General features: G+C 38.8%; 1 protein-coding gene across 1 annotated transcript; it reads left to right on the top strand.

The window, feature by feature from the left end:
• The first annotated feature begins 8,060 nt into the window (after nt 1–8,060).
• On the top strand, nt 8,061–9,115 carry LOC147616954 (NHL domain protein). The gene has a single exon (XM_086776599.1). The coding sequence runs from the start codon at nt 8,195–8,197 to the stop codon at nt 8,747–8,749; it is 555 nt and encodes a 184-aa protein (XP_086632725.1). The 5' UTR covers nt 8,061–8,194; the 3' UTR covers nt 8,750–9,115.
• Nucleotides 9,116–12,309: the final 3,194 nt, after the last annotated feature.

Raw genomic sequence — 12,309 nt, 5'->3', positions numbered from 1 at the left:
AGGCACGAATAATTCCACAAGAGTGAGGGCAGCTCGTGTGGGATTCGGTGGCTGTAGGGTTTCTTGATTAGGGCTGCAATTTTGTGGCTTTTGCTCCTTTCCATGATTATCTCCCCAAAAGGAAGGTAACCGCCTAAAAATGTGATGATTCCCACGTGTTTGCATTGTTTTTCGTGCTGTGTTTACACCCTTTTTCTCATCATCATGCATTTTCTCTCCATTTGATGTTCTTGGTTGGAGTCCTCCACATGTGTCTTCTTCTAGTTGCACTGTGTAGATGGGATCGTTACCACTGTGTAGATGGGATCGTTACCACTGTGCACTGTTTCGCTATCTCTGCCTCTGTGTCCACCTGACCTATTGTTTGTTGCCCTTTGTCATTTCCTTCTTTGTAGGGCCTAAGTTGGAATTTGTTTACAGGCTTGGGGAGTATTACACCACTTAATGTATGCAGCCTGAATGTGCCTGACCACCTTAATGGTTGTGCTATCTGGGATAGGAAACCACCTAGCAGATTTTGAGCGTACCTGGGTGTGGTCCGAGCTTTGAATTGAAAAGAAATACTTTATCTCCTTCCTTAAAGATCTTATGTTTTCTATTCCTGTCTACCCATTGCTTTCTTCTTTTCTGAGTGATGTCTGCCACCCATGCATTATGAGATGCTGCATCCACTGGTGGTTGACTGATTCTTCTGGGCTGAGCCTTTCAGTCAGAGTTATTCTGAGACTAGGGACAACATATTCCATTGGAACTACTACCTCTAAACCATAGACCAAAGAGAATAGGGTGAACCTTATGCTTACCTTGTGTGATGATGTTTAGAACGCCCAGAGTAGAATGCGGCTTTTCATCCAAGTTTGTTTTGTTCTGGTTGACTATCTTTTGGAGGATCCACTTTCACACCTGATTTGTTGATTCTACATGACCATTTGCTTGCGGATATTAGACAATCAATTTCTTATTCAGGATCATATATTGTTGATTCAGCTTTTGAATCACTTTATTAATGAAGTGTCCTCCTTGATCACTTACTAGCTCCACCGGACATCCAAACCTTTTCATGATATTCTCATACAAGAATTTGGCTATTGTAGCAACTGAATTATCCTTTGCAGGCTTTTGCCTCCACCCATTTAGTGCAGTAGTCTATTACTACGAGGATATAATTATTACGAGTCCTCTTTTATGAGGTTTTAAATGGTTTGACAAAATCCAATCCCCGCTTTCGAAAGGGATCTAGTGGCGGTAGGACTGGCTGATGAGGCATCCGATCTAGCAGGCAGATGGCTGACCGATCCTCTTACATACATCACATTGCATGAGTCCATGCACCTTTGAGTATTGTGGGCCACCATAAGCCGGCTTGCATTACTTTTCTGCCTATTGTTTCACCAAAGTAGTGTTCGTATGACACTCCTTAACGTGTTTATGTTTAGCACAGCTATTTGTTTATGGTCAAGCACACATCGTCGGGACAACTTGGTCTATGCCTTCTTTGTACAGAGCCCTTGTAATTTCAAGGAAACTCCTGCTTCTGAGAGCCATCTTTTTTCGCTAATCTCTTGTCATGTCATCAGGTAATCTCCCTTATGTGATGAACTGTAACATATCAAAATACCAATTTCTTTCCATTGGTACAAATTGAACAGTAAACAGTAAACAGGCTCATATCAAAATACCAATTTCTTTCCATTTGGTACAAATTGAACAGTAAACAGTAAACAGGCTCATATCTAGAAACTGATCCGCTATCCCTGTAGGCTTCTCTCTTGTACTAAGGAAATCTACTACTTTATTCTGATTTCCAAGAGTGTGCACGATGGTGAAATAAAATTCTTGCAATAAAAGCATCCACTTTGATAACTTTCCTGTCGGATCTAGCTTATTTACCAAATACAGTAATGCATGATGATCTACATGAAACACAAATTGATTGCCCAACAGATAATGACAAATTTTGTTGATTAAGTAAATTAGTCCTAGAGCTTCCCTTTCAGTGGTGTAATTCTTTTCATCCGACTATCATAGTATATTGGTCTATGCCACTTTCTTATGTCTACTGCATCAGCACACTTCCGATGGTTGTGTCCAATGCATCCACAAACACATGAAACGTCTTGTCCCATTCTGATGGTTAAATTATTAGTGCACTAGCAAGCATTTTCTTCAGATTTTGAAATGCCCCCTTGCGTTCTTTTGACCCGAGGAATTTCACCCCCTTCTTTGTGAGACTATATAGCGGTTGCGTGTCACATCGCAAGGTATCTAAGAAATCCGTTGTGCCATTTTATTTGACTAAGGAATCTATTGAGCTCCTTCAAGTTTTGAGGCCCAATGGGTTCGGAACTGATAGACTCACAGACTGATCAAATAACACACAAAAAACACAAATGCTCACTCACTCACTTAGACAGTACACAATGAATAATATTCAAACACTCTGTATTATTGTGCTTCTCAAACTTGTACAATTCTACTTTATTCTCTCTCTCTCTCTCTCTCTCTCTCTCTCTCTCTCTCTCTCTACTCCTATCTTCTTCCTACTTTATGAAATCTGAAAGACTCTCTTTCTTGTCCTGTTATTGTGTTATATGCACATTATATTATGTGCATATACTAGGAGGCTAAGCCACCCTAGGCATGTGAGCATGGGAGCATGCTCTAGTGGGACAAGGGTTAGTCCTAACCTTGGGTTGGGGTTAGGATCAGGCAACCAAGAGTCACACATAGAGATGAAGAATCAAGAGTCACTTGAGAGCTCTCTTACATAATAGGGGCATGGGACTCTCTCAACAAGGGATGTTCTCTTGTGTAGAGCATAGTATCTACCCTCTTGCCATTTCATGCTAGAGCTATGTGGTGTTGGATTGAAGACATACCTTTTGGTGGTATGGGACACCAAGGTTAAGTATGTACTTCTTCAAGGAAAGGAAACTTCGTAATCGCTTAATCCCTGAGGTTAAAATTAAGTGGAAAGATAGGGAAATCAAGGATTCGACTTGGGAGTCAGTTGAGAACGTTCAGCGTAGGTTTCCTTCTTTTCATTGTAAGAGTGCAATGTTTTGAGAAACAACCAAGGGGCAGACATGGAAATAGAGAGTCAAGAGTCACTTGAGAGCTCTCCTATATAACAGGGGCATGGGGCTCTCTTAAGGGATGTTCTCTTATATGTAGAGGATAGTATCTACCCTCTTGCCATTTCATGCTAGAGCTATGTGCTATTGGATTGAAAAGATAGCAATTGGTGGTATGGGACACCAAGGTTAGGTATGTGGTGGTTCTTCATTACTGTGACGTGTGCACCCTTGGGCTCGGGGGCGGTCGGATGGACGAGTATATGCGTAGATTATGTATGTTTATGCATAGTGATTAGCTAGAGAGATCTATGGGGTTTTAACATGGTCTTTTCTATTACAAGAACATTCTATTACAAAATAATACATATGATTACAGTGTATGTGCATGTGCGCTGTCGTCTACTGTCGACCTGTGTCCATCAATGGCCAGTTCTTTAGGTCCCACCAGCCCGCAGCTTTCGTCAGACAGTTAACATGCATAAGCCATGATGTAAGAGATAAAAAAATCAACTTAGAATAGCATCAAAAGGAAGCGCCTAGAACAAGGCCAAGTGGGTTGCATATTAGTCAACTCTGAGCATTAAATGATTTAAGGGGCATATATCCTTGATTTGTGGGAGCATTATGTCCTAGAGAAAATTTATGATGTACTTGCACCTATATAAGAGTAATGAATCTAATGAAGAAATGTGTGTTTTTGAGTGATACCATTATCTTGCCATTTTTTGTTAATCTCTTTGCTAGTTATCATTAATCCATCATTATGCTAAAACCATTTCTCTAATCCACTTCTATTCATCGAAGCAAGCACCCAACTTGAATTTCAAGTAACAAACCTTTGATTTTCAACCCTAGAAGGTAATAAATTAATAATATAGAAAGTTTTAAGGTTCGTATAGCTAAAACATGTCAAAGCTTTTTTTCTAGAAAAAAACTTAGACATGTTTTAGTTTTAAAATTTTAAAACCTTTAACATTAAATTTTGAAGGTATTTTTATTTTAAAGTTGGAAATATGCAAAAGCCAAGTTTTTTCAAGCATTACTGGGTATCCTCTAGCTACACTCTGACTATAGTAGGTGGTAGGTTGTAGCATTTTTCACTTGACCATATAATTGGAGTATTTTTAACATGAAAAATCGTACTTTCAAGAGGATGCATGATGAAGTGTACTAATGAGATCATGAAGATAGATTCTAATACATTCTAGTCAAATGTTTCATGATAGTTAAAGTATGCATCTCAAAATAAAGATTATAATGCACAAAAGCTAGTCATGATAAGAAATTTAAATAATTAACCTATTAAATATATAATTCAAAATGCTCATATGCAAAATTGTCTGTTGATACGTGGCACCCAAATTCCCATTCAAATTCTAGATACTTTTACAATGCATAAATTGCAATTGAGTTAAGAAACTTTTAGAGATTTCTTGACAAGTCAAAAGGTGCACATATAAGTGAGAAACTTTGAAAAGTTTCATTTAGTGTAGCCTCAAGTTTATGGTGCGAAAAGAATAAGCAACAATTGTGTGAAATTAGCACTTATGGAGGCTAAACACTATTGTATGATAGCTCTACTAAGATGGTTCATCTAAGTTAAGTAAGCCATGAAACTGTACACACACATATTTCGGCATATGTTGTCATAAGTCAATTGACCAAGTTATTTCCCCAAAATTTAATAATGCTACATTTGATACAACTACAAAAGACACAACTACAAAAGACATTTCACGTATATGATAGCTCTCTAACACCATCGCCTAGATATTTGTGGTCCTTGTTGGGCCATGGGAAAAGCCCCTTAAGGTTACTTGCATTAGTTATGTGGATTGTTGCAAGAAAGAAAAGGCTAAACCTTTAGCACTTATAGGAAAAAAGTGCTAAGTACATTATATTTAGAGCACCTTATCATGAATTCACCATGCAACATACATAAGGTGTGATGCCACACATCATGCAACTGCTCAGATAAGATTTGAACAATTGAAATTCATTGAAAGGGGCATTAGTGGTCTCGCGTGTTTGAATATCTCAAGGAATGCCTTTCGTTTTGGAAAAGGTATCAGTGGTCTCCATGTATTTCATGCAACTACTCACATAAGATTTGAACAATCATGATTCAAGCAATAGTCCATGTATTAGATAGCTCAAAGGTTGCCCTTTCGTTTGACAATTGAACGAGCTATACATGCCTTTGGACTTTTCACCTTTTAACTAAGAAAATCTTATACTCCTTAAAAAGAAAATTAGTGGGCCCACAAAAATGCCTTGATTATGTGATACATTCTAAAATAAAAGTAAAATTAAGTATGCATATAGATCAACTCATCATAGTAATGCATAATTCAAAAAACCAAGGTTGTATATAAGAAAAAACAAGTAAATTTTTTTTACAATCTTGATATTTACGTTGTAAGTAATAAAGCATGTCTACAAGTTTAAAATATCCAAGAAAGAGAAATTTTTAGACTTGTCATTGAATTGTAACCCCAACTATATGTCAAAATTACGGGGCGTATGCACAACGAAAGCAATAGTTGATGGCAAGATAGAGCAACATATATGAGAGAGAGCAAGAACACAAGATGTATAGAAAGCTTCTATATTACCTTCTATTTCAGCCACTCCAAAGTTGGCTTAACCTTCACCCTCATGTGTTGGTTGTGTTGTGTTACAAAAAGTGAAGCCTTTTGCCCTTTATATAGGGTTCACCAAGGGCTAGGGTTGGGCCAACCCTAGATCCCTTTTCCACCCACATGCCCACTTTATTTGGGGTGTATTCACACCTACATGACCTCTTTCTCTCACCCTTTATCACTTGTACATCATATATTTCAACACCATAGCTACCACCTAGTGAATTATCCTTAAAATATCAATTTAAATTTGTTTAAAAAAACTTGAAAGTATACAAATAAATTTATTTATTGTCATTTTAATAACATTGACTAGTTCATAGATGCTACATTAAGATGTGAATGTATTTTCCATGTAAAAGAATACTAAGAAAAGTTTTAGTAAAGAGAATCGCATGCCACTCATTCTATGTCATCTTTAAAGTGTGCAATTGAACTTGGGCATGTTACCTTGTTCTTATCTATCAAATTGTGAAAAGGATAGAAACTTGTCTTTTTTATTACATCGGTGCATTCTCACAAAGGAATTGCTATACTTTTCCTTACAAAGCCGATCACCTTTGATGAGTTGATATCCCTTAAAAGAAACAATAACTTGGACTTAGAAACACCTTGCAACCTACAACACAAGTTAAAGTGTGCCAATCTACACACTTTTTGGCAAAGTTAGAATGGTGAGGCCAAGTTTCCCTGTATTGTTGGAATGTAGAAAGGCTCACTTTGATAAGTAATGGAAAAAGGATACCATGTATATGATTTAGGAAAACGATTGTGGGAATGGGCGCTAAGATCCACACTGCATTTATGACAGGTAGGTTGCTCATTTTGTTTTTCAATTCACCCAATTTGCAAGTTGGGTATTACATCGAGTTGTGTCTTCTACAACAAACTTTGGCGATCTAGGCAAGTCACTTAAACTTGCTTCTGAAAAAGCAAGTTTGATAGCATAGACCTCCCACGCAGTCAGAACTAAGGTACACTATAAAACCATATGGTGCTAGCAAACACGACATCATTGGGAAATAGATGAAACTTGGTGACCTAGGCAAAACAAGGAGACACGTGGTGGCAAGGAAAGCAATTGGGCCACGTGCAACCGATGACTACATGCCCAATCGATTATGAGCCGATGACAGCGTGCCCAAGCTTTGCAAGTCTCCAGATTTCAAGAAAATCCTAACTATATTTGTTCAACTAGCAAAGTTAGAGAGAAACTCCTAGATTCTCACATTTATTCATGTGCATCTAAGTTTGTGGGAGGCTAGTATACTTAGGCGACTTCTATGAATTGTGTGACTCCTTAATATTGGAGCTGAAATTTGCATCCTATAAAAAAATATGATTAAAGTATTTTTTGATGAGCTAAGATTTTTTTTAAAAAGTGCTACGATTTTTCCTACCCCTAATTTAAGGAATAAATTCTGATATTGTTAATTATATAAAATTAGCATTTATTATACATTTTGATAATTAAAACTAATTAAATTAATGAGTTGCCCTTATCTTGATTGGTTTAAAAATATATTTTTTTAATTTTAGGCACTACTTTGGTTTATTTTTTAAATTTGAAGGCCTCTGTACATAAGGTACCTTGTCCCCCATTGGTGTGGTCTTCTTTTGAAACCTAATTTTCAATGGTGCTGTCTATTAAAAGTTAAAATGGGCTTTGAAGCCCTCACACTTAACGTTAACCTTTTGTAGCCTTTAATCGGCTTAGATTGTGACCTTAGATTTTAGCATGCAACTGCATTTTGTAAAGCTTTGTGGTTTTGTTGGGCACATCAGTTTGGCCATAGCCCACCAAGCAGTTGGTGGGTGGCAAGCAATTGCTCTCCTCTCTCTCTTAGGGTGGGTTTCAAGTTATCTTTGCTTGAAATAGACATATTTGTAATTTTGAGTCTTACTAGTGGGTGGACCCGTCCTTGACGAACAAGAGTATTCTTGCATGCATAAAAATAAAAGGCTCGTCTTCAGGGGGTGAGTAGAAATAAGCCTAATATTTGAAGCTCATTTTTGGCCTCATGGTCCTCAACTTGGGAACCTATATATAAACACACCATGTTGGCCATATATATCCATGTAGAAGCTCTTATTTGTAATTTGAGTCTTATAAGTTATTTCAAGTTAATATGATTAAAATACACCAAGAGAAAAGGTGGGCTCACTATTGTGTGGAGACAAATTAGACCCAATCTTGAGTATTGATTTTTCTTTGTTATATAACTTAAGTTATTAGGTAATTTTCTTTGGCAGCTAGATGCCCTGGTCCCACCTCTACTTTTGATCGATGCCCATGTGACCATGTGTGAAACGAATTGTGGGCCTGTGGCTCGTTCATGGATGATAGAAGGTAAAGATATCACGTCTTTCCATACCACGCTCTCTATGTGTCTCTAGATGTTTCCCTTCCTCGCTCGTGAGCTTCTCTGTTTCATTTAGGTCTACTTCGTGAGCTTCTTCGCCCTCCTCCTTGCCATGGGAGCTGGGGCAGAAACTCTCTCGCCTCCTCCTTCCTCTCCTCGCCTGTGGCGGCAGCGCTCCATGGCCTCCGCCTTCTCCATGCGCAGCTGCAACAGCCTCTGCGGCCTGAACAGCCTCTGCGGCTACGACTTCGACGAGCTTTTCAGCCGCTTTCCTGCAGGCAAAGATGGCCTCTCTTCGCCTCTAAAGGTACAACAGCAGCAATCCGCGTGGCACGATAGCTGGAGACTTCTGGGCAGCAGAAGGAAGGGCAGTACCGGCGCCCGATTCAGCAACGGCACGGAAGCCTGGGCGGAGGAGGCCGTGCCGAGCGACGATTTCTACTGCAAGCCTCCGCGCTGGAAGCTATTCGTGAGGAAGCTGAGGGCAGAGACAAGGAAGATGAACTGCAGGAAGCCTGCTCCGCCTGCGTTCCGCTACGATGCGCTGAGCTACGCCATGAACTTCGACGAAGGTTGCTGGCAGCAGCAGGAGGGCGTAAACACTGTTAGGTTTTCAAGCCCCATGGCAATGGGAAGCAGATCCCTCAAAGTCAGAGCGCCAGCTTAAACAGATGATCATGAGCCTTCACCTCCCTTAATCCAAGGATCCTCTTTTGTCTCCTGCACAATCCTGCACTCAGATGCAGGATCCTTGCAGCTTTTGCAGCTATGGCCTCAGGCGAGCTACATTTGGAAAGATCGGAGGCTACAGTTGGCCAATTGTGAAGATCTGAGGGACTTAATTAACTGCTAAGTATTTGGTACCTATATTAGTTTTAAGAACTGCACACCCTATCTTGAATAACATTGTCTGGTTTTTCTTGAATAGGAAAATTACAAATTACGACTTCCGTGGGAAGCTCCGTTTAACTATGTAAGGCTTTGTGAGCTGGCATTCTGATGCACTGATGACGAGGCTTTTGTTGTTCATCAATGAGTTTGTCGTATGCTTTTTTATAAAAAAATTAATTGTTCTGGGTTCTAACTTCTGCTGCGAGAAGCATGTGGGCCAGTGTTCGAAAAAAACCGGGTTTAGTGTAATTTGCACCTGCAACTTCTGAAAATTACCTTCAAATTTTTAACTTGAAGGTACAAAAACCTACAAAATTTGGGAAATTTTAGAAGGAAAACCTCCAAAATTTGAGAAATTCTTCAATTAATAATTTCCCAAATTTCTAATGAAGGTTTTTAACTTTTTGGCAAAATTATTTTTTTCGAACACTGATGTGGGCGCGGGCACTGTATTTATTTATGGAATTGGCGGTCTGTATATGGTGCGGGCCCTCCCGCCTTGATTGTTGTAGACACTTAGGACCTATTCACACGACCTGCTGCCTGGCCGACCTCGAGTGGAGGTGGCTCCTTATCCCCAGCCGGTCACCTCGAGCATTTCCAGCGGCGATTGTATTCACAGGTTGTAGCAGGCGACTGTATGACTGTAGCCGGTCACATAGGAGCCGACTGTATCACTGTAGCCGGTCACACACGCTGTTCGAACTGATACACCAGTGGGCCAACAATTGGTGTGAACCCCAGCGGACGACCAGTTGGGCAGCCAGCTCCTCGTGTGAACAAGCCCTTAGATATCGGCGATTTTAATTGGATGTTGATTATTCAACCAACCTCTTACGTTTAGAATATCACTAAGACAACCATGAACCCTTTGGTGTTTTACATCTAATTATCTCATGAAGTGCTCGAAAAAAACATATTTCTCAACCAATCAAAATAAGGACAAATCTTAAATCTATCTAGTTTTTGTTTCAAAAATCTCTACAATATGTTGGTTTTATAACTAAAATATATGACAAATCATTCCTTAAAATAAGGGCTACTTAAAATCTGTCGGTTTTTCTTAATTTTGGTTGGTATAAATACACTAGATTGCCATTTTTTATCGGACCCTCATCCCATTTTGGGATGTGCAACCTTGTTGTTTGGGAGCACTGGGAGGCCCACTTGGTGTTGGGTAACCAGCTCGAGTGAATTGGCTAGTATGGGGACCCCGAGGGTCACTCTAAAATCCACATCACATGTGCATGCAAACATATATTTAGAATATGTTGTTTTTAATATATATATTTTTAACACCATTGTTCACCTCACTTTTATAAGTATACATCTTCGGATCTCGAATAAAAACCCCCTATATAGAATTACATAAATAGGCTACTTTAAGTAACTACTGGTTGAATATCTTCTTGCATATATAGGGCATGTGAGTTACCTAATCAAATAAACCCTCCTTTGTGCACTAAGGTGCTAGGCTTTGTATGTGTAAATTGCTTCCCAAACCAGATGTAGCCCTAAACCTCCAAACATCTCAAGATATTTGTGAAAATTTCATTGAAAATCAAAACCTAGAGAGTTGGCTATAAATCACTTGTGCACATTATTATATAGATTATATTTCTAATCTATTTTGTAGTGAATTTGATCTATGGAATTAAAGGCTAGTCATGTTATATTAATTATGATAGGTGATAATGGCTTAGCGATTATTTTTAACAATTTTTTTGACTAGTTAAGATTCGTTTATTAAAATATATTTTTTGAGCACTATAATACTTTGAGTGGGAACATTAAACAAGAGTTATGAGACCCATCAAATTTGAGCTTTCATACACATTTGAAGCTTAAACTATTAGTGCACTAGTGACTTATATTGTAAGATTCCTCCCCAGCCTCTAAGGATGTCTAGTATCTTCCCCTGTAGTCAAATCCCTCTTCAGAAATATAAAAGATCTTGTTTCTACTTGTTTTGGCTTAGAGAGAGAAAATATTCTAGAGAGAGGTTATTCAGATTTTGGATATTTTTGGATGGAAAAATATCTCTTTGTATTTAAATAAGTTCCCCCGAAATAGAAGTTCAAAAAGATTTCCAGAAGGTGCATTCGAAATAAATTATAATCTGTTCAAAAGGCCTTATCATAGGGGTCCAGATTTTTTGAAAATTTTAAATTAAGGTTTTGAGGGGCCAATCAGATTCATCCAAATGTGTGGAGGAGATAAATGGAAGATAAAGTAAATCCCCCCAAAAATGAGTAAATACTCACATAAGATGAAGAGTTGACTAAGGACAAGGATATTAGTTAAAAAAGAAGAGATATTTAGTGAAATGATGAATTTTTGACACCTCAAGATGGGGATTCCCCCTCATGACCACTAGACATTTTAAAAAAAAAACGACCGTGAACGGAAAAATTCGGGTTGTGAACGAAAATCTGGCTGAACGAAAAAAAGTCCGTCCGTGAACGGGAAAAAGCCCGTCTGCATGAAACGAAAATTCGACCGTGAACGGAAAAAAGTTTGTCCATGAACAAAAATTCTGGCCGTGAAAGTGGAGGCTGTGAAACGGTCCGGTCGTGAAAGTGCAGGTCGTGAAAAAAAAAAGACTCACGAAAACATCCCTGTGTTTGGAGGCCCGTATCTACTAAACCGTAAATCCAATGAAGGCGCTCCAGGGCTCATCGGAAAGCTGACATCGAGCTCTTTGACTTTGGACATGGTCGTTTGAAGTCGAAATTCACCATTTTGGCCTTCGACCAGCAACCTCAAAATTCGATCCAAAAATCGAGGCAAAAAGTAGCATATTTGGACTACTTTAGGGTCTAAACAAAAAAATCACGGACGACTCAACGAAACAAAGTTGTAGTACTCCAAAAACACTACAACTCCCTCATACAAAGTTTTTCAAAATTCTTTTTGGAACACCCTAAAAAATGTGGTGCTACGAAACAGGGAAAAAATTCTCGAAAAAATTTTCCGTCTTGAGACAGTGGTTTTAGGACCTCCTCTTCCATCTGGGAAGTTCCTAGGACATAAGCTTTTTTCGAAAAAAATATCTCTAAGAGGTCGTTCACGTGCGTATAGCGCCTAAGCTAATTAGGACAAATGGACACCATTTGATTCAACAAAGAGTACGCCAAGCCTCTTATGGGAAAGTATAAAAAGCAAAATAAAAATAAAAATTGTGATTGCTCATTAAGGAGCATTTAGGCACTCCAACATGGCCACAATAGAGGGATTGCCAGCAATGACACAAGCAATGAACCCAATGGTTGACATCTTAAAGCCATTGAGATCTATGCCACAAATTCACCTCCCAATGCCATTGGCCATGCCTAT

Source organism: Cibotium barometz, chromosome 37 (genome assembly GCF_041138505.1).
Source record: "Cibotium barometz isolate CiBa-2024 chromosome 37, ASM4113850v1, whole genome shotgun sequence".
Classification (NCBI taxonomy): domain Eukaryota; kingdom Viridiplantae; phylum Streptophyta; class Polypodiopsida; order Cyatheales; family Cibotiaceae; genus Cibotium; species Cibotium barometz.
This window is presented reverse-complemented; position numbering and strand designations above follow the sequence as displayed.